General features: G+C 40.9%; 1 protein-coding gene across 1 annotated transcript in view; it reads left to right on the top strand.

The window, feature by feature from the left end:
* ANKRD55 (ankyrin repeat domain 55) overlaps nt 1-23,870 on the top strand; it is a 48,796-nt gene that overhangs the window by 8,039 nt on the left and 16,887 nt on the right. Inside the window, exons 3-6 of the mRNA XM_009981845.1 lie at nt 667-797; nt 2,891-3,000; nt 6,317-6,377; nt 10,831-10,959. Of these exons, the coding sequence (XP_009980147.1) occupies nt 667-797; nt 2,891-3,000; nt 6,317-6,377; nt 10,831-10,959 (431 nt within the window). The remainder of the gene's footprint in view (nt 1-666; nt 798-2,890; nt 3,001-6,316; nt 6,378-10,830; nt 10,960-23,870) is intronic.

Raw genomic sequence — 23,870 nt, 5'->3', positions numbered from 1 at the left:
TTATTCAGCAGTTAACAGAATGGGAGGAAGAGGAAGCAATTAAAAGATAGCATACGTCATGACAAAATTTGAGTATTAGCTTTGAATGTAGATTTCAATTTTTTTCCAGCACAGAAATTGTTTGCAGAATATAAAATTTCTCATTACAACAGAAAAGAAAATATTCTAGAGCAAATCCAGTCTTTAAAATAATTTATTGTCTACATAAAGCTTCAACTCACAGATAGAACACCTTTCCATGGGACAGGGCTTGATTTCATACGTCTTTTGGGTACATAGAGACAGAATGAAGCTGAGGTTTGAGAAAAGTAGCCAAGCACCATCTGGCTACTAGTCACTCTGAAGAATATCAGCCTCCAAAATGGCGTACAAAGCCAACAGTTCATATTGGGAAATTGTCAACAGAAAAACACTTTTCCCTCCAGAAGTAGAGTTAATGAGGCAAGGCTTTAGCTAATGAAGTCATGCTCATTTTAAAATCAGTGGTCAGCAACTGGCATAGCAGTTACTTCCTGGCTGCGAATAGCTGAGTACAACTGTTGGACAGTTGTCAGAGAAAGGATTTGTTAATTTGCCAGTGCTAACATTAGCAAATAAGAAAATATCTCTAACTTATGGCTTTGAGAAAACAAAAATTGTAAAAGAACGTTTGACTTTCTTCCCCAGGTTGCACACCTTTGATGCATGCTGTGTCAGGACGCCAGGTTGATACAGTGAAGCTTCTGTTGAAGATGGGAGCCAATATTAACACTCAAGATGCTTGCGGACGTACCAGTTTATCTCTGGCAACTTATCTGGTATCAAGACTTGAGGGAAAGGATGGAAAGATAGATGCAGTGAAGGGAGTAAATGTGCAGACCAAATAAGATTTCTGTTTATACTACGGAAAGAAAAAAAGTGCAAAACATTTGGTTCTGGACAACAATGAAATTGTAAACCTTACTATAATGCAGAGTTGGAAGCAACAATTATGAGAAAAGGATCAAGACTCCTGTCAGAGTGTCCTTTCTCTTCCAGGTTGTAAAATCAACGCATGGTATGGGGATCTCACTAGATCCAGGGTGTGGTTTCAAGAAAGCCACTTGTTTCTGTGCACTGGAAAGTCCCTTCTTAATATGCAGATTAACTTCTCCCTTCCCACTGTCAGCATCAGATTTTTTATGCTCCAGAGAGGGCATCCCTATCTTAAATTCTGGTGGCCAGCAGGTGTGTTTTCCTGCACACCACGTGAGCCAGGACACTGCTTTTTTCCACTATAGCACTGGACCTTTGGTGGCCAGATTAAGAACTTATGTTCAAGGTACTGCAGGTACAAGCACAGATACTCGGATCATAAGCAATCCAACCCCTCAATCAACCCACACGCAAGTGATAGTAGGGGCAGAGGCACCACTGAGAAGTTTGAGAATGGAGATGCAGTGCTCTCTGTCTGAAGCACACAAGATGGTCCTCTTCTCCTAGGTCTTCTCCTCCCTGGTGGGAATTCAGGATTCAGAGAGGGGATGGGGACAAAGTTAGTTGGGCAAAGGGATTGACCGTGGGCTTCCATTATTAGTTGGACAGAAAGGAGGAAAGGATGTTCACCCATGCTGCATAGTATGAGTTACGACTGGATGACCGCCAGTTCATTTAAACAGATAACTGTGGCAATTAAAATCAGGCAATGAAATCACATCCCTTGCATCTAGTTTCTTCCTTTAATTTTAGGTCAAAACCAATGCTTCTGCTTGGCTATGTGAAATTCAGCCAGAAAATAAGTGTAGAAAATAGCAAAACAGGCAGTCTCATCCAATGTGAGGAGCATGCCCCACTTACTTGAGAATAAACACTTCCTCTGCCAGATGTTTTCAAAAAATCCCATAATTAGTGTCATGCTCCTTTTTTCCTTCCTCTTTTCCCAGAGGGGAAAAAATATTCTTTGGAAAAAAAAAAGAAACGACTGGGAAAGATTTAAACCACCCAGGCTTCGAAGTTTCCACTTCTGTTTCTGTGATGGATATCATCAGAGGTCTAGAGAGCATTTGGCTGTGGTGTCTGTCCGCAGAATTGAATTCAGCAAAGCTCCACAGTCACCATCACATGCAGAATTCAGCGGTCTCATACTTGCATTGGGAGGTGCAACAGGGATGTTCTGATTCCATCATTGCACATCTTTTCCGTATAAATGCTGATCCAACATAGCTCATACAGGAGGGAATGGTCTTTATTGATTACCTGCAGAGGGTTGAACAAAACACTCAAGCACATGCTTGATTCCCTGGGACTTAAGTATACACTGAAAGATTTATGCAGTCACAAACGAATTGTTTATTTGCTTTTTTGTTGAGGTGATCAGTAGAAGGTTTTAGTCCAAGAACTGATTCATCCCATCTGTTTTGGTGCTGTTTTCAGTCTGACATTGTCACCAATTCAAGCTTCTGCAACAATGTTTATAAGGCCACACTCTAAGGCTTTCTACAATTCATTTGCCATCCCTGCTAAAATCTCATAAAGGAAACGGGATTAAGTGCTCATGTTCTTGGTTTAACTTTGCATAATTAAATCCACATGTAGGAATATGCGTAGCACTTGCTGGTGATATAGGAATTAGCAGGTTTTCGATCACTGTTTACTCAGTCAGTAGTTGCCACAGCTGCAGAAAAAAAAACAAAAACAAAAGGCAGTGTGAAGAAAACACCTTATCACAGAAATTAATGACGGAGCTAGTCCGAAACTTGGACTCCAAAGGAGAACCGCTCTCAGTGCTGAGAAATCTATCAGGAAAAGAGAAGACCAGTTCCTCTGATGGCAGAAACAGCTACCATCACACACGGATGCCAGAACTGCCAAGCGAAGTTCTGGCCTGATGCATTCCACTTTCCTCTTTGACATGCTCTGATTTCTTTTTTAGGGCTGGCTGGAGGGCTGTGTCAGCCTGCTCAGAAATGGTGCTAAGCAGAACATACCCGACAAAAACGGGAGGTTGCCACTACACGCGGCTACAGCAGAGCCTGACGTGAGGTATGTCCCAGGCTCCAACAGCATGTGCTGACTGTACCTCAACAGGGAGTCACCAACACAAGCTGCTCAGCCCAAAGGGGAGCCTGAGTCAGGAAGGTCAGCTGTGACAGTTACACTTGTGACTCGCTCCTTGGGATAGTGGTTACCATAAAGAAGGTAGTGAGGAGGAAAAGCATTGCACGACACTTTTGAAACAGAGATACGTGGCCAAGTAAGGTGAGGAGCTGGCTTAAGATCACAACAAAAGGAGGGAAAATAAAAATTGTAATAAAAGGTTGGAACCTTGGTTTCCCCTGACCAATTACTGTTCTGCCACCTCCCCACAAGAAATATTACAAGAAGCTCCTTCTCTGGACTTCTCCAAGTAGCATGGCAAATGTGAGAAAAGTTTTCCACACGACAACCTCTATGATCGCCCCTGCTGTAAAAGGGAAGCTGAGGTTTGGTAGACTAGCTCATTTTTGACTACTTTTACTGAAGGTGGAGTAACAACTACAGAGTGTCTTTACAAGAAGCTTTAAGAAAGAGCCTCTTTGTCTCATTCCATACTTTGGTAGTAGGAAGACTTAAAAAAATTTTGATTTGTACATCTGAATAAATTCAATAAAAAAACTCTCCTAAGTAAATCATGTCTGGAGGGATAGGAAGGCATTAGAGACAGGTAAAACATTCAGTACATGCAAAATGTTCATGTGACTTAATCGCTGACTCTATGGTATTGCTGCTGTCACCATATCAGACCACCTCAGACCTCTATGCATTTCTGCTCATCTTGCTCTCCAGCCTTTTTTAACAGCTTTATTCATTTTCCATGTTACAATTGCTTTTCATGCATCACTTGGAGAGAATAGTTTGAGGTTTCTGCAAAAGTATGGGTGACTATCATTAAACAAAGCCTCCACAGAAAGAACGCAATGTTTGTACAACATGGCACATGCTGCTACTTGAAAGGGAGCAGTAGTCTACTTTACCAGCAGCACAAAGGGTTCCCTGAACATTTCTCACATTCTCCATGGATAAAGAAAGGCCACTGCTCTGCACAGGAGTTTACCAGTTGCTCAGTTCCTGTTCCTCTGTCTTCTCACCGGGTTTGCCTCGGCCCAGAAGACATGACTGGAGCACTGAGGGGGAGGCTTTTCCATCATGGTCATTGTCACTGTCTTGAATCCCATGTTGTTGCCAAAAGGGTATATGCAGTGGTCAGCTATGAAATGCGTTTTGAGACATGCTTGAAAGCTGGCACCCCACTGCTACCATCCCGTGTACTGGAGGTAGCACATGAATCACATGGAAAGACAGAGACAGTGATCAATCAATTTATGTATTGAACTGATAATTGATCTATACTCGTCAGTGCGTTCCACACAGTGTAAGAGGAAAGATGGAAAGAGAATCCATGGACTTCCTGATCTATGCCTTTAAAAGTAGATATCAGAGAAATTTCAGCTGCATGGCTGAACACCTACATATTTGAGTGGTTGCACTTCTGTTGCCATAATGGTCTAAGGATAAAAGTGAGCCAAAGTTTGTTATCATTAGAGGTTTTACACTCAAAGAATTAGATTTACTTCACATACACTGGTTTCATTTATTATATCTGGGGTTAAACCACGGAACCATGTATCAAATTATAGAACTTTGTGATAAATGGGTTTACAAGCTTATTATGGTTATCTCACTTTCTTTCTGCTCAGTAGTCCATTTTTACCCAGACCTGTTTTCAGATACTGAATTTCTGAAATTCTGAGTCATTGTGCCAAACGACCACAAAATGTCTCTTTCCTTTCACAAATTCTTTACCAAACTAAGCACGGCAATCCTCAAATATCATCCTTTCCACAGTTCCTATAGGATGACTCCATTATGCCATTGGTGGTGTGATTCAGAAAAGGAGGTGTAACACCCCTTTTCTACAAGTATTTTTATCCATATACAAATGGATTTGAAGTCCTAACAAAGCACTAGGATCTGACCAGTCTCCACTCTTTAGGGATATTCTAGTTAGATAAAAATTAAATTTGGGTTTCTGACACCTGAAGAAGACATTACCAATGAATAAATTTTTCACCTGCAGAATTACCAAAATCATCCCTAAGCAACTGTAAATTACTTTCTTTTGAATAATTTACGTTATCTAGTTGTTTATTACGGGGGGGGGAGGGTGGGGTGCGGAATTTGTCATGTTACTTGATCTGATCCACACACCTGAGCACAGTTCGATCCAGAAAACAGTGGAAGTTGTTGAAGATTGTCCTGATAAAAGCAGCAAAAGATTTTCATTCAGGCTTACATGCATGAGAATAAATGCATGATTGTATACATTTATCTGTGCATTATCTGTACATTTATCAGAGTTCCCTCCTTGACACTTTATCATCTTTTAATTTTCTTGCAAAACCGCATGTCGTTTAAATGTCTGTGTTTTGAAGGCATCTAGCAAATTCAGATGAGCCACAGGATTGCAATTAGGATCTATGCTATTTGGCTTTCTTACAGCCTGTGACAGGATGGTCCTTTTTATCTCCATGGTCCACCCATGTACATGATCCGAACACTTGGCATCCTACTATAAAATACAGCAATGTTTGCCAAACCTATAGTGACTTCAGAACTTCTTCATAGGACACCAAAAGGAAAAGAAAAGCAAAATCCGTGCAGTGTTAAAAATATTATTGCACTTGAACAATATTTCATGGAACTATTTTATTGTAACTGTTCCCTCCACCAGAGGGGAGTATTTGTAGCCTGATATTCTATAAAATGTGAACCAAGGCATTGCTATATTTTATACCATAACAATGACCCTTTCCCAGCAGACACAGTGCAAGGCCTTTTAAAATACTACTGGTTTGTGCATGTGTAAATATAGTATGCATGCATACACACACACACAGAGGAAACACATACACAACATCACATTACGAGTTAAGGACAGTGAAAAATCCTTTTAGAAATTGGCCATTAGCATTTCTGTTTGCTTAAAACTTTATAAAATAGGATGACAATGAGTTGCTAAGCTACCAAAAACTGCACACATATATGGTATTGCACACTCTGATTCTAGCCTGGCAGTCAGCACAAGAATTCTTCCTAGTGGATTTGCTTTCCATTCCCAGCACTAAACTTCTGTTGTTACAATAAGCCATAAAGTCCTATTTGCTTTTCTAGTATGACAAATTTCAGACCTAAGATTCTGACCCGTGCCCGTCACTAATTCTGATTTTTCTTGAAATTGAATGTTTTGTTTCTCAAAAAATGTCAATTTTTCAAGTTCAGTCACGAGTACAGCACACTGATTATGTCATTGCTTCCACAGGCTTCTGAACGTGCTTCTGCAGCAGTCAAATCTTAGTGAAATTAATCATCAGGACAATGAGGTGAGTGAGCTTGTGCTACAAGCCACAGTCGCAGGCTCTGGGGCATACAAATCATGCTGTTCAGAAAGAGACTACTGTACTATCAATTTTATGATAAAACTATGCACCAGTCAAAAATTGCTTAATGATTTTGTTGAACTCTGCAAAGCATTATCTCATTTTTCCTACTATACATGATGCACCTTTAGGCTAATAAGCATTCTCCGTATACCACCAACTGTGAGGTACCTTGTATCAGTCTCTTCACTCACTTGCCAAGACATGAATTGATTTTGATTCTGCTGAAGTTAGACATTGGACCAAAACCTCACCTTTACCAGTCATCAGGTCTTTAAAGTACTGTTCTCAGGAAAAATATTGGAATGCTGGTATTACACAGAACAGCCATGGAGCTGCAAAAATTTATGCTACTCTTTTCCTTAAAGAATTGTGTCCTGCATATATATAGATAGATACATATATATAATGTACATGGGAGGGTGTTAACTTCCCAAATGTATTCTTCTCCAATTAGAAGAGCCAAGACACAAAAGAGGCGTTGGATGTCTTCTTGTATGTTTCTTTTCACTTTAACAGTTGCTGAAGGTCATGTCTTTTCTCCATGGTGCCAGAACTGCCACAGGATTGTTATTTTTCTCTCTTCTCACGAATATTCTTAATCCACTGAAAGGTTTGCAGACCCTGCTCACAACAACCTAAACCAGACATATGTTCTGTCTTGATATATAAATTGCATGGAACCGTGGAACAAAATTTCAAGCTGTAACGTTTTGCTGTAGCACATAGCTACATGCAATTTGGAACTTTCAGTCCAGCTTGCTGTCATTTGGCACTGAGAAGATATTTGCTTAAGTGTCAGCAGTAAGTCCTGAATATTCATATTTTCTGAAAAATGTGGATCCTCACAAATGATTGCAGCTAATGGAGCTGTTCTCTTGGCATAAGTAAAACACTTCAGTTTTCCGATCTTACACTTGATAAAAACACCTCAACAAATGCATGAATGCATAAACAGCAAGAAATACATCTGGAGGTTTCATAGTTTCCACAACTGTGGCTTTCTGTGGGTTTACTTGTGAAGCATGTGAGATGACAATGTGAAGAAACATTCCCTGAAAAAGCCTTGAATCTGGGCAAAACAAGTGTCACACTATATTTCCCACAGCCATTTCTTCTTTTTTCTCCTTGTATGTCCCCTGTTGCTTCTTATTTTTAATTAATGTGCAATTGTTTGGCTGTCTCAGCTTTCATATCATATTCTACCGAATCTTCAGCTTTGCTGGTTCTGACATCACTCCCTTGTTTCCTCTGACAAACAGTAGTCTATCTACAGATGCCGCCCCAGGATGGTGTCACCACACACGAATCAGGTGGGGTGACAGCCGTTGCCTGCTGCAGCAGGCCCATACGTTTGAGTTGCCGCTACAACCAGCTCAATGCTCTTTGCTCAGTTTTGGGCTCCGAAAGGACACGTGGAACGCACGCATTATTAGAAAAGAAATAGAGAACAAAACAGGAAGCAGCATTATGCTCTGTCTGAATCCCTGGTACACCCACATCTTGAATGTCAGCTGCAAGAGTAATCTGAAAAAGGATATACAAGAAAAGGAAAAGAAAAGGGCTACAAAGATGGTAATAGTTACAGAGGAGCTTCCTTTCATGGGCAGGCTAACAACTAGAACAAACTGACTACAATGGGACTTTCAGTTTGGCAACTATGTCAGAGGGATGATATAATACAAGTCCATGGCATCATAAATTGCATGAAGAAGACAAAAAGAGAACTATTATTAACTGGTTTTACATCTAAAATGACAGAGACAACTACAGAAATTATCAGGCAGTAGTTTTAAAGAAAATTAAAATACTTATTTTTTCAGAAATTGCATTTCTGCCCTTTGGAGGTCTGGATGTCATAGGAAGTCTTTAGTCTGACTACCAAATGTCAGGTGACTGTATATCATCAAGCTGTGTGGTGTTGTGGACACACTGGAGGGAAGGGACGCCATCCAGAGAGACCTTGACAGGCTGGAGAGGTGGGCCTGTGAGAACCTCATGAAGTTCAACAAGGCCAAGTGCAAGGACCCGCATGTGGGTCGGGACAATCCCAAGCACAAGTACAGGCTGGGCAGAGAATGGATGGAGAGCAGCCCTGAGGAAAAGGACTTGGGAGTGCTGGTGGATGAGAAGCTCAACATGAGCCGGCAATGTGCACTGGCAGCCCAGAAAGCCAACCGTATCCTGGGCTGTATCAAAAGAAGTGTGGTCAGCAGGTCGAGGGAGGTGATTCTGCCCCTCTACTCAGCTCTCGTGAGACCCCACCTGGAATACTGTGTTCAGCTCTGGAGTCCCCAGCACAAGAAGGACATGGAGCTGCTGGAGCGGGTCCAGAGGAGGGCCATGAAGATGATAAGAGGGCTGGAACACCTCTTCTATGAAGACAGGCTGAGAGAGTTGGGGTTGTTCAATCTGGAGAAGAAAAGACTCCGGGGTGATCTTATAGCATCCTTCCAGTACTTAAAGGGGGCCTGCAGGAAAGCTGGAAAGGGACTTTTTACAAGGGTGTGTAGTGGCAGGACAAGGGGCAATGGCTTTAAACTGAAGGAGGGGAGATTTAGATTGGATATAAGGAAGAAATTCTTCCCTCTGAGGGTGGTGAGGCAGTGGAACAGGTTGCCCAGAGAAGTTGTGGATGCCCCATCCCTGGCAGTGTTCAAGGCCATGTTGGATGAGGCTTTGGGCAACCTGGTGTAGTGGAGGGTGTCCCTGCCCATGGCAGGGGGGTTGGAACTAGGTGATCTTTGAGGTCCCTTCCAACTCAAACCATTCTATGATTCTATGATTCTATAAGCCTTGCTGCTTATATTTTCCCCGCAAGCATCTGCTACTGACCTCTCTGAGCTGTGTGCCTGTACTGGAGAGATCTTTGATCTCTACCCACAGGTCTCACACTCGTATGTTACAGCTGACTCTGCTGGCTACCACAGTAGAAACAGAGAGATAGACGATTTCTCAAGAATTTTTTATCCTTATCAACAGACTGAGAGTGGATGACAGAAAGCTGGCCAGGTACACTGTAGCTTCTCCTCTTTCAGTGACTTTTCCTGTTCTCCAAGATTAGGGGTGAGGACGTATTTCCTGGATGGAAATCACTTCACTGAAGTCCTACTTCATGGCACTCACAGGCACTGAGTGTCCATCAACAGTACTAAGTCCCTTGTGTCAAAACCTTGGTGCACTGACGTCAATGGCACAGCTCCCATTAATTTCAGTCAGGGCAGGATTTCACTCTCATTTTTGGTTTTACAAAACCAAAACCCCCATGATTAAGCTTTGTAAAACCTAACTAAAAACAAAACTGCTCTTGTTCAACTGCTCTATTTTGTTGTCACCTAAATTTAAGCCATCTGGGGACTTGAAAAGCCTAGTAAGATACCTGATGAGTGAGAGAAATTAATGCTAGGGCATTCAAGCTTCTAGTTAGAAAATCACTGCTAACTACTTGCACTGTTAGTGCACTGATAAGCTGTCTGCATCAATGTTTTATAGTTTATACTTTACCTGAGTTGTTGCCAATTGGCTTTATGGAGTTCTATGTCAAGTTTTAAGTTCTTTTCCACTCTACTTTTTTTGCTTTTTATCATTTTGGAAATCAGGCAAGAACCTTGAAAGGCAGTTTCCCTGATAAGAGACAGTAAACAACACCTGCCCAAAGTAAAATGTTACAACATCTGAACAACATGAACAACATTAGCAATTTTTAAGGACCAAGTAACTTGATATAGAAAATCTTTAATATTATGGATGTAGAGTAAAATATAGGTGTGTACAATAATGCTGATGGAGGTACAAATACAGGACATGAATTCTGTGATCTACTAAGACTCACTGAATACAACTAAGATGGAACTAAAACGCAAGTCAACAGCTTACCATTTGCTTTGTTTTCTCCCTAAACAGTAAACACGAGATGTTTATATTGTGACTTTTTTGTTGACATCACTGGGCCAGTTCCTTAGCTCGCTCACCAGTGCCAGCTAGAATACTAGCTTAAAATATTTATTTTGGATCAAAGATAGGACCTAAAATAAACATCACACTATGTCACATCGAAGCACCAGTCTAAAAGAGGCTTTTCTCACAGGATCCAGACTGATCTGAGAGGGACCATCCCCCAGCCATCACGGCTTTGACCACTGCATTATTTAAAACAGGCGATAGTCACATACAAAAGAAGCATTTGTATTTTCTGTAACAGCTCCAAGAAGGTGATTTATTGGTTCACCCTTATGACTCCACTAATTCAGAAGCTGTTACTGATCATCCCAAATCAAGAGGGAGGGCGGAGAGTCTGTCAGTCCCAAATGGTTTCAGAACTGTCTAGCTTATCTACAGAGACTTGAAAGGTGCTCCTGTCACTGACGATTATTTGCTCTCGGTTTGTGGATTCCAGGGAATGACTTCACTCCACTGGGCTGCTTTCCACAACAGGCCCCAGCACACCCAGACTCTGCTGCACAAGGGAGCGGACCTGACTCTGGTAGACAAAGACTTCAAAACAGCTCTGCACTGGGCGGTACAGGTGAGCCACCGCCGCGTTTTCACCAGGCAGTTGCTTGAGCTGAGCAGGTTATTGTGGTGTCCTAAATACTCCAAAGGCAATTATTTTGGCTGTGAAATGAGGAAAATAGATGCTAGGAATGCCCACTAACAGCCTCAGCATTTCGCCAGCAGGCATGGATCAGTGATCTAAGATCTTCTTTGGAGAGTAAGGCATACTTAATATAGGCTCAGCACTGTTGCCCTAAACAAAGTTACCTTTATGTCACTGGGACTATGTGTGTGCTTCATGTGGAACTCACGCTGAAATTTTTCACTAAATCAGAGTTGCAGAAATCAGCAGCTTAAATAGTCTTGCCAAAGGCTCTTGGGAATAAAATAATGTAAACGCAAGTTAAAACATGTTTAAACAGCTATAGTTGTGGAATAATTAGCTGAAGGTTGAGGCTCTACTTCTCTGGAGGTTAAGGTAGGCAAGGAGCCAAGCATATTTTCTGTTGAGCTATATGTTCCTATCTCCTATGCAAAAAAAATGTCAAATTGCTAAAAATTACTCAGGCCATCATTAGAAAAGAAAAACGCACAGGTTTAATGTGGCATTAAACACTGCATTATGCAATTGGCATTAAGTGGTCTGAAGTATAGCATAATTTACCAAGTTATGCCTAAACTTTACTGCAGAAAACTTCCCAGATGAAATAATATAAATATGTTTTTACTTGCTCACTTGCCATAGCAAGTTCCGGTATCAATGTTCAGAACACCTGCACACCAGATAAGCAGAAATAGAACTGGCACAGAAATCCAGTAACATTTTCCTACAATGACTAAATATTTGCATCCTCACCTTTTCATCTAAGTTCAATCATCTTAAAAAATGTGTCAACAAAGAAATGTAAAAGCTCTGAACTACCACGTACTATATTTGTAGATGAGTAAGGACATCTAGGACGAATAATCTGTTTCCTTCAACCACAGCCTCCCACAGATGGTTCATGTGTTTTTCTGAAGTAGAGGTATATTTTGGCCTCTGCAACTGGTATTATTGCAACAGTAGTTTTGTTCTTCTTTAATCAGTCTGAAACTGGGCTACATCCCTTGCTTTTTTTGCCTTTACGACATTAAATGCATCTACTGTAAAACCTGTTGTGCATTTTTACTAGGCTTGCTCCAATGCAGGCTGCTTCCAGCGGGAAATCTCTGAAACTCATGCACATTCCTGCAGGCTAGGCAATGGTCTGGATCATAGCACGGGGAACAAGCTATCTCTCAAACAGAGAGACAAAAGGGAATTCCCTTCTATCAGAACCTTCAGAGTTCCCCTCATACCTTAATCTCTCCCTGATTCTTTGTTTTGTAGATTTTATTATTTAATTCCACCATTAACTCCCACCTCCACCTTTCTCTCACAAACACACAGAATAACTCTTGAGAAAGGGTAAAATAAAACTGTACAAAACCCCCTTGGCCTCAGGTGGAGACAAATCACAAATCCTTCTTCTTTCTTCCTTTAAGTTCCTCCCAGAAATCAGAGGAAATGTGTGCAGGATGACCCCCTCTTTTTTTCTTCTTGAGAGATTCTTGCTAGGAAGCTTTATAAATTGCTTCTCCCATCCACATACTTCTCCATACTTTAGGTCTAGAAGGGATAGTTGAAATACCAGATCATGAAACAGATCTGTTAATATTTCTCTTACTCAAGCTTGGCCAAGAAAATGTACCTTCAGCCAGTGCTCTCTGCAGCCATATTAGGCCCAGAAGAAACAGACACTGTGGACAAGCATGACTTTCTCTACTATGACAGAGATCAGAACAACAGCTTTGCTGGGTGGGATCGTCATTATGTCTAATAGCCTCCTCCGTGGCTGCTGAAAAGGCATATTTTTCCTTAAGAGTTGTATTCGTATCTTCAGAGCACAAGAGACTCACAGAGCTCAGGCAGTACCAGCTGCAGGGGTTGTTTTCGGCTGAATGGAGCCCTGTGTTTAATTTCATTTTTAAAAAACGCAGCAAGGGGAAGATCAGGCACTGCACAGAAACTTGTTTCAGAAGTTGCAGGAAAGAGGCAGTTTATGCTCACTGGGCTGGAGCACAGAGCAGGACCACATAAAAACCATTGCCCCACATCTGAAAACAAATTGTCAGTCATGTTTCTTATGCAGTAATTGTTCCACGCTGGCTGTTTCAAAGACCGTGTGTTTGGCACTTGGTCTCCCATCAGACAGCCGGTGGCTGTGGAGTCCCAGCTGTGTAACTAGACAGACTTTGCCCACACCAAGGTCTGCTCTATTGAAAAGCTCAAACCTCCTTCTGCTCGAGTTCGCACCTTCAGAGCAGATGTGTTTCATCTGTGTCAAAAATACAGGTCATTCTGGTTTGAAGTGAGAATGTCTCTGTCACATTTTTTACACGTGCAATATTTTTAAGAGCTAGTGCAGACAGGGCTATATGGAAGCATCTCAGGAGGTATTTCTCTCCTTTCATTGCAGCCAGCAATAATTGCTGTAATGAAAAGGAAACACACCTTTGCAACAAAAAACTATTAACTGATACTGGAACAAAGTGCAAAGCGGTTCTAAGGGTGGTAGATAATTTTGTCATTGAAATCCTAGTAAAATATAGTATGTTCTATACAGTGTACACTATCATACTACATACTACTGTATCATAATATAATAGTAGTACTTTGGAATAGCCTGTAAAGATTTGGAGTCTTCCTGCATTTCCTTTCCAGTTGTCATGATTTTAACCAGAAGTTTCTTTGTCTCTTTCTTAAAACCAGCTCCCAAAGTCATATGATTATGTAAAAATATCAGCTTTCATTTAAAGAATAAACAATCAAGCAAAGATTTATTCTTAAGTAAAGAAATGAAACCTCCAGGGATAAAAAGAAGGCAGCTAAAAAGAAGCCATTAAAAATAATATTCTGCCATGTGGAGTTACGCTTACAATTTTTTTATAGATTGATTCAAAGGGCAAAGCTTTAAAAAATTACAAGCCTGCATATTCGCTCCATAGCAACAATGCAAATATTTCATTCCCCTGTTTCCTGAGAGCAGAATGAAATACCTGCATATCTTGAACACGTTGTAAAAGCGAAGCACAGGCAATTATTCATTTTGTGTTCGGCTGAGCAAGCTTGGCAGCCTCTCCACAATTACTTGGAAGGTGAGCGCACACTTAAATTTCGGGATCTCTAGGAAGGAATCTCTCTGTCACTGCCGAGCATCTCAAGGGCACAGCTGGCCACCCAGCCAGGGCAGTGGAAGGGGCCAAGGAAGGCAGTGGTGGCTCGGCGCCAGGGTCTCTCCTGAGGGGTCACTGCGCTCCTGCTCTCTGCCCAGCACCTTGTTTTCTTTCTGTGGGCTGCCTACTCTGGAAGAATTCAGAGAGACTTCCAAAGACTTCTGAAAACTTAGTGAGTGTTTCTCCATGGCAGACATGGTTGTTGCCGGATTAGGCCAGAAAAGGTGCATTTGCTAGTCTGGTTGGTTTCAGGCAGCTTTCTTTCATTGCAAAATTGTATTTGTTTTCTCCTTGTTTCACGCAGTTTTTCTAGAGACAGCTAGAAAGGGAGAATAGTTATTTCTTTTTTTACCTTACCGAGCTTTAAAGACAAGTTTGACTGTGAAAAACAGGTTCAATTTGCATTTTTAAAGCAAACCCTTAAGAAATCCCTTTCTTATGTAAATATTGTCATTCCTGCAAAAGTACAGTCGTTGCTTGTGGAGGCTGGAACGTTGCATAGCAGCAGGAATCTACAGAGTGAGCTGTCAAGTTGCAAAACAAGGAGGAGGAGAGTTTGCAAATAGTTTTGAGTAAAAAATAAATTTGCTCCAATACCATCAGAAGCTTTTTCCAAAAAGTGCCCTAAACTTTTGTGACAATGTCCGCAATAGCAAATGAAATGTGCTTAAGTCTTGGCTCTGGCACCAAGGCCAACTATCACAGGACAGCCTGTGTCCCTACTACTAAACTCTCTTATTCTCTAACAAGATGGTCATATGCAGACCACTTATTGGGAACAGTTTATGTCCCATACTAGCTCCTGAACTATGTCCAGGAACCGGTGAGAGAAGTGTTAGTTGACCCAAGTCAAAATCATGCCAGGGAGGATTTTAAAAATTTTACTCCACAGACAATGGAGTTCTGATGCTCAGGGATATTCCCTAGTGCTACTTAATTGCTTATATAGCTGTAATCTATTTCTCCTCTTTCATTTATGTCAGTTCATAAGACAAACCCCCTTTTGCGACTTGTACATGGTACAGCAGTATTGATATACAAACTCATCAGTACAACCAGATCGTCAGAAAAACTGGCTTTACCTGAAATAATTGGCTGTTAAAGAGTAAGTCCTTCAAGTATGAACATGCCATTGACAATGTAATTATTCACGCCAATCAAATTTCCAAGGAAATCAATTGGCAGAACTCCCACTGAGCTTAGTAGGAATTTGTCTCGGGCAAAACCTGTAGGTAAGTACAGGATAATTGCCAGACCTCTTCCCAGCACAGAGTCTAGGTGTAACTCCACAAGTGGACGCCAGAACATGAGTTCTGCACCACACTTTCTGCATATCTATAAATATCCTCGTCTCCTATGCCTGACAAAAACACACTGGAAGACAAACATTTCCATTTCTCTGATAGTAATAAGTAATAAACCCTTATTCCATTGCAGAATAAAAGATGACCTCTTTTTCAAAGTGCATAAACAGCTCATCCAGAGAAATCAGTCCTCACAACAATGTACTAGCAAGGGAAAGCTGCCAAGTGATTTTAGTCATAGCCATCGTCATTTACACAATAAATCATATGCACTTATTATAGAAGACTCCAAGTGAAAATAAATTCTCAGAGAGACTTGGCCAGTATTTTTGTTTGAGCAAAGGGAGAATAAGAGAGGCAGGGACGTATAATAGCCATAGAGGTATGCCTCCATGACTGCCTTTGTCACTTGGTAGCTTTTTCCAACACCCACTAAGGCTGCTGACAGGATAAATATTTTAAAAACACCACGTCCCCTAGTTGTACCAGAATCTGCAGTGCTCTGAGGACCACAGGACAAAGTATCCTGTACAACACCACCACGTCCTCTTTCCAAGAGTACCACAAAGACAAGCCAAGCTGGGTCACTCTGAGTCTGCAAGAGACACGGTCTCAGTGGGTGTCTGGGGCTGAAGCACTAGAGTTAGGAGAAGACAAATGAGCTTTTCTCTGAGCTGGCTGAGTCTCACCAATCTAACTACAGCGGCGTCAGTAGAGTTGTTGTTAATTTATATTGGTTTGCCATCAGAAACACACCCTGTGAAGTGTCTGGGCTGCATCCAGACAACTTCTGGCAAAGTTTCCCTGGCAATAGGAAAGTTGAAGATGTTATTATGGATTGTTCCTTTCCTCAGCACAGGACCCAGTTGCCTCTGTCTGCTGAGGGCAGAAAAATCACAGCATGCTCTGAATTTTTGCACTGGTTCCCCAGTGCCAACACAGCCATCTGGCAGACAGGTCATGGCAGCAGCGGAGGTAGAGTGAGCATGCTTCCATTCCTCAAGCTTTTCCCAGTCTAGGGTATGGAGAGGGGATGCTGGAAGTCCTTAACACTGGGAGAAAGCTCCCATGTGTGCAAAACTCTTCAGCAATGCAAGTTGCCAGCTTTATGGACATTTCTCATTACATCATGTTTGCTGCAGCCTAGAAGAAGCTGCATTATGTCTCTACTCTTGAGTTTGGCATTCTCCACATTTGAAATAGCATACACTGCTCCTACAATGAGACAGGGATGTGTTATTTTGATACAGCCTGAATACCTGATTCCAACCAGATATATCCTCACTGTTAATGCAACATTATGTTTGCCTTGCTCTTATTCTGGGACAAAATTCTCAACTCATGTTACAGTAAAGGTAATGGCATAATACACTGCCATGGTGCTCTGAACATGAACATGAGAAAAACTGCACTTCAGTGAAATTAATCCCATAAGGGAAAAAATTGCACTGGAGGAACAGTTTGGTTTTACCAGTATAGCTGTAACTGAATGCAGAGCTTCTGCCAGCAAAGCCTTGAGTCAAAGATCAAGACTTTTCAAGCCCCGACCAACAGAGCCATGTGGGAAAAGTCTGTGAAATGGTTTTTGCTTTCAGTAAATGCTTCATTTCAGAAACAAAAAGGAAAAAAAAAGTGACTTTGAAAGGAAAGATGTATTTACTGATGTAATAACCTCAACTGGACTTACAAAGGAAGAAGTCCACAGACAAGATATTTGTTCAAATTTTGTTATGGGTTGCTCAACAAACACTTGAAATGGTTCGTGTTTCTGTATTTCAGCAAAGGAGAAAAAGATCTTTTCTTTTTTTTTTTAATGGACTTGTTGGTGTTACAGTCCATTTCGTATTAAAATATGCTATGTGTGTCTGTTTGTGAAGGATAAGAGGAAAAATAAAAGGGTTGGGAGACCAGCCAGCATTCTGTAACATAAAACTCAAACAGCATGCAATGATGAACATAGATAGTTTCCAGGAGGAAGCCAGAAGTACTGATGCAAATTTTATTTAATCTATAATAATTTATGATGCTCCTTTATAAAAGTAAGTTACCTCCCAGAGTAGTGCAATGGGAATAGTATTTGCTTGTTGCTGCAGAAAGGGGTGAAGTAATGGTTAAAATGTGGAGCCATTCAAGATCAGAACAGAAGCACATCAAAGAGAAAGCCAAAGCTTTGGATTCATAGGTGTGGAATTCAAAGAGGAGGGAATGTAAAACGAGAGGAAACACAGACAGCCTAAAGTGCAGTGCTGATGATAAGAAGCAACATCAAGAGCTGCTAGTGGGGAATTTCCATCCAGCAAAGCTGGCTATAGATATAGGAAGGCTTTAAACAGCACACTAATACGAAGAGACAGACAGACAATATAGGAGAAATAATACAACCTAACCACATCATCTCCAGAGGCATTCACTTGGAAGAAAAATACTTTGTCAGGGTTTCCTGAAAACAGTTAAGTGGTCCATAGCTTGTCCCTCTTCCCCTCCCACCTCTCCATTACTGGTAGCCACAAGCCAGCTTAGCAGACTCCCTTCACATGATTCTTCTCTTTGGCATCAAAATATCTAGTTCACTAGAGTATGCTGATGAGGGGAAAAAATTAACCCTCTCTACAGTGCAGTGAACAAGGAAAACTATGTACTATGTACGATCAAAGACCTGGCAGAGTAAAATACAATGTTATGGTAGAATATTACATTAGTGACAATAAACTTTCCAAGTAAAATTATCGTTCTACGTATCAGTAGAGGGCTGAAGTATAAGAATACTGGCTGTAGTAACAATGAGGATAAATTAGAAGACAAAGATGAAAAAAAGTGTTAAAATCAGAAAAGTGTCCTTGATTTGGTGGACACGTCCTGAAGAATTACTTTCTTCATTTGAAAGCACCGAGAGATGCAACTATCGGAAGTTGGGCTTTTTATGGATGAACCTAAAGAGAATGGAGCTTTAATCAAGTGAAAGTGAGAGCTAACAACCCTGTTAGTGAATTTGTTTGTTTGTTGCTCTCCTGAGATGACATAAATCTCAGACGAAAACTTGCATAAAGCACTATCAGAGTTTGCCTTGCAAAGGCTCCTGGATCGAGGCTTTAGAGCATTTCTTTGTCATGAAGTAAGTTTAATTTAGATGAGTGATCTAAGAAAGAAAAGTTCGGTGAGGAAAATGAATAATGGTGGAAGCAGATAAAGGTGTGAGATGGGACAAAAGTGTAAATAAAACTCTGGGAAGACCCCTGCAGAGTTATATAGAAAGATATAGGAAAAACAACTAATGATCTCTGAGAATGTTGCTGAAAAGAATTTGAATACAAAAAGGGAAGATGAAATGTAGGGATACATACAATAAAGTTACAAAAACGTGTAATTTTCCTATGGTAAATTTACCACTGAATATCCTGGTCTAACAACAGTTCTGTGGTTCATGGTAAATTTACCACAGGAAGACTACATTTTTGGTGATCTCAGCTCAAAGCTATCAATCTAAGAACAAGGGCAATTTAAGCTCTTTAAGAGAATTATATGTGCAACTTAAAAAGGCCAAGATGAATGTAAAGACAAGAAGACATTCCTAAGAAGAGAGAGCTGGAAAGCCACAGAGCAAATGGCCAGAGATGTCTTTCAGTAGAAGTTTCAAAATATGAGGAAATATCCTTTGATTATTTAGAAAATGTAATTAACAATGTGATTACATTATTAAAACAGGGCATAAATTTCATAGCCATCTTCAAAGTAATTATTGCTTCCTCAGATAGGAAGCTATTGGATATAGCATGTTTCAATGTCAATTAATCAGTTCGATACCACGCAGTAAAACATAGAAATACTGGAAAAGTATTTCTTTTCAACATAAAGTTGATCACATGGCACAGAAAACTTGTTAAGGAGGTGGTGAATAGAATGACCATAAGAAGTTCAGTTCTTGGTCCCTTTCTGATTTATGCAGTAGATGCAATTTTAATCACAGTAAATGACGTCAATGACACAATTTGTATAAGCATAACGTGCTATAATGGACAGAATTCAGTCCAAAAATAAGATGTCCCAGTAGGGAAGAATAAGGAGCAATGCAATCAAAATCAACCCAGGGACTTATATCGCACATCATGTATTCTCTATCAGCCACATTCAGGACAGTTCAAATAACCTTCAGAGACTCAAAAGAGTCGCAGTCAACGGTTCAATGTCCAAGTGGAGGCCAGTGACAAGTGGTGTTCCTCAGGGGTCAGTACTGAAGCCGGTGCTGTTTAACATCTTTGTCAGTGACATGGACAGTGGGATTGAGTGCACCCTCAGCAAGTTTGCAGATGACACCAAGTTGTGTGGTGTCGTGGACACGCTGGAGGGAAGGGATGCCATCCAGAGGGACCTTGACAGGCTGGAGAGATGGACCTGTGAGAACCTCATGAAGTTCAACAAGGCCAAGTGCAAGGTCCTGCATGTGGGTCGGGACAATCCCAAGTACAGGCTGGGCGGAGAATGGATTGAGAGCAGCCCTGAGGAAAAGGACTTGGGAGTGCTGGTGGATGAGAAGCTCAACATGAGCCAGCAATGTGCGCTGGCAGCCCAGAAAGCCAACCATATCCTCAGCTGCATCCAAAGAAGCATGGCCAGCAGGTCGAGGGAGGTGATTCTGCCCCTCTACTCTGCTCTCAGGAGACCCCACCTGCAGTACTGCATTCAGCTCTGGAGTCCCCAACACAAGAAGGACATGGAGCTGCTGGAGCAGGTCCAGAGGAGGGCCACAAAGATGATCCGAGGGCTGGAACACCTCTTCTATGAAGACAGGCTGAGAGAGGTGGGGCTGTCCAGCCTGGAGAAGAGAAGGCTCCGGGATGATCTTATAGCAGCCTTCCAGTACTTAAAGGGGGCCTACAGGAAAGCTGGAGAGGGACTTTTTACAAGGGCGTGTAGTGATAAGACAAGGGGCAATGGCTTTAAACTGAAAGAGGGGAGATTTAGGTTAGATATAAGGAAGAAATTCTTCCCTCTGAGGGTGGTGAGACACTGGAACAGGTTGCCCAGAGGAGTCGTGGATGCCCTATCCCTGGAAGTGTTCAAGTGTTCAAGGCCAGGTTGGATGAAGCTTTGGGCAACCTGGTGTAGTGGAGGGTTTCCCTGCCCATGGCAGGGGGGTTGGAACTAGATGATCTTTGAGGTCCCTTCCAACCCGAACCATTCTATGATTCTATCATTCTATGATTCTATGAACATCTCACAGACAGTCCAACCAGGGATTTGTCTTAAGAATGTTTTTATGTGTTCTATAATGAGGTGATGAAATACAGAACACATATATAATTCACAGCTAGAACTAAATTAGAAGGACTGCATGCACTTCATGGGATTATTTTGATAAATTGTAGGAATGAACTGAAATTAATAAAATAGCACTATGCACAGAACTGTGAAAAATTAAAGCTGTTTGCACAAAATGAAGAGTAGTAGCCTAGTAGACTAGCGGATTACAAAGTGAGTAGGAGTTTAAATTATGATGTTGATTAAAAAAAAAACAAATAAACATAATTTTGGGACATATTAACAGAAGTGTGATACATGTGGGCTTGGGGAAGTAGCAATGTCATTTTCCATGTCAGGAGAGAAGCCTCAGCTGGATAATTATGTCGTTTGAGGTGCCATGGTTGAAGAAGGCTGTAGACAAACTGGAAAGAGGCCAAAAGCAAGCACCAAATATGATAAGTGCGTTGAAAATCTGACCGATGAAGAGAGGTTGAAATGGTTTGTTTAGTCTAGAAAGTGGGAGATTGGTGGGAGACAGAACAGTCTGTAAATGTATACAATGCCAGTAAGAACAGTGGGAAATTTCTTATGCAAACGCTAAGAGTTTTGCAAGAACATTGAGAGACTGAAACTGTAGGTGCAGGATGTGAAATTTGGACTTAGCAAGCCAGTATAAAATTAGAGGAATAGTAGTGCCACTAGAACACAAATATAGAAATTGTAAGATACTGCATGTTAATATTTTTTTATATCAAATCTGACTTGGAGAAGGATGGTAAAAGATTGATGTTTACTGTATACTTCTAGTAGACTTCTAGATTCAGTTAGCCCTGAACGTAACTAGAGATTTCTCTGATGCTAGTGGCCAAAAAACGTAGCTGAGAATTGTGCTAGTATGGAGGACATTGACATTTGGCACAGGCATCGGAGAGTAAAACCAACAATTATTCATAGGACCTGGATACTCCTGAACATGAAGATCAACACTCTTTTTTCATTAGACATTTTGACAACTATAAATTAGTAACATTTGTAACATAGTTAGTGAGGATCTTATAAAATGCCTGTTCATCCAAAATAATCTTGGATTGCATGATCATGAGTAGACTCTAAATTAAACAGGTGAGTAAACCTCAAAAAATTCCTCAAATTAAACAGGTGAGTAAACCTTTGCGTCCAGTTCTGGAGCCCCCAACATAAGAAGGACATGGACCAGTTGGAGAGGGTCCAGAGGAGGGCCACAAAGATGATAAGAGGGCTGGAGCACCTTTCCTATGAGGACAGGCTGAAAGAGTTGGGGCTGTTCAGCCTGGAGAAGAGGAGGCTCCGAGGTGACCTTATAGCGGTCTTCCAGTACCTCAAGGGGGCCTACAAGAAAGATGGGGAGAGGCTGTTCAGGAGGGCCAGTTGTGATAGGACAAGGGGTAATGGTTTTAAAATAGAGGGAGGTAGATTCAGGTTGGATATTAGGAAAAAATTTTTTACCATGAGAGTTGTAGAACACTGGAACAGGTTGCCCAGAGAGGTGGTGGATGCTCCATCCCTGGAGACGTTCAAGGCCCGGTTGGATGAGGCCCTGAGCAACCTGATCTAGTTGGAGATATCCCTGTTCCTTGCAGGGGGGTTGGACTAGATGACCTTTGAAGGTCCCTTCCAACCCTAACGATTCTATGATTCTATGATTCTATGAAACAACATAGAAAACAAAATTCCTGATTTCAGAGAGACATAGTTTGATAAATTAAGGAAATACTCAGCTGGACTAAGAAGCTCTGAGACCAGCAGGTTCTAAGAACCTGGAATGTACCCTGTCAATGGTGCAAAATGTAACAGGAATTGTATCACAAGAGCAGAGAAGAGAAGCGTGTAGAAGAGGCTTGAGATACAATGGATTACTATCTATTTTTTAAAAGACATATTTAGAATAAATAAACATTGTATAAAATTGTAGGCAAAAGTACCGAGAAGCAAAAGAAGTTGTATCTCAAAATCAAGAACTGAAGAGTAATAATTAAATGTTGAATAGAAACTGGAAGGAAATTAATTTCAGGGATAAGGCCCGAAATCAATCTTGCTTAATATTTTTGTGACAACTTAGCACAAAATACAGGGGCTTTCTGGTGAAATCTGCCAATAAGAAAAAACTGGAAGACATTAAGAGAAAAGAATGGGGACATCATACAGAGGAAGCTGGGTTGCCTTCAAGTCTATAATACAGATTGGACAAAATTGAATAGGATAAAACGTTTAAGTCATGCACTTCATTGCTAATAACAGAAGGTCCTTCCAGAAATTAGAAACTCTATGTTTGGAAAAGACTATGGAAGAGAATTACTGAGGTATAAAGCGGTATTACAAAATGACTGGGAGCTTCTGATGAGACACAGCTGTGAATAAGGCAAATTCCCTTCTCTGACATACCAAAAGAGTTATTTCTAACACAAATAAGGAAGAGCTAGTGTCACTGTACAAAGACCTGGCAAAAATGTCTGTGTATGACTAGGCACGATTTTAATGACCTCTCTCCAAGGATACACAACTAAAACACAAAAGGAGAAGGGTTAGTAGATTGACGAGAGAAATAGTTATTTTCCAAGGAAAACTTAAAAGACTTTGATTGATTAGAGCCGCAAAAGAACAGCTCAGAAGGGATATGATTGTCTATAAATACATCTGAAGAACAAATACCTGTTAGAGAAAAGAAGTATTTAATCTAAATAACAATCCTGGCATGGAAAAAAGGGACATAAATCAGCCATTAGCATGAATAGAAATTAGAGATACTAATCATTAAAGCAAACAAGTTCTTGAACTGCCTTCCTTTGAGAGTCATGGGGACAAGGAAACTAATTGCTTTTAATGGACACAGTAAGTTTATGAAAGGGATGATGTAACATAGCTGCAAGTGATTGCAGGGATTGAATTTGATGATCTAGAAAGACCTTTCCAGCCTTGTGTTTCTATGTTGTTAAAAAATCATGAATTCTTTTTCTCTATTTCCACCCAATGAGGATATAAAATGTTCAGTTTCACTTGCAGCTTAGAGAGCAATGTCAACTTTCTATTAAGACACTGAAACACTAGAGCAAACTAGCTAAGAAAGTTTTCAAGAACCACTTCAGCAAATATTTGACATGGCTTTTCT

This window comes from Tauraco erythrolophus, chromosome Z, assembly GCF_009769465.1.
Source record: "Tauraco erythrolophus isolate bTauEry1 chromosome Z, bTauEry1.pri, whole genome shotgun sequence".
NCBI lineage: Eukaryota > Metazoa > Chordata > Aves > Musophagiformes > Musophagidae > Tauraco > Tauraco erythrolophus.
Note: the sequence above shows the minus strand (reverse complement) of the source record. Positions and strands in the feature narration are given on the sequence as shown.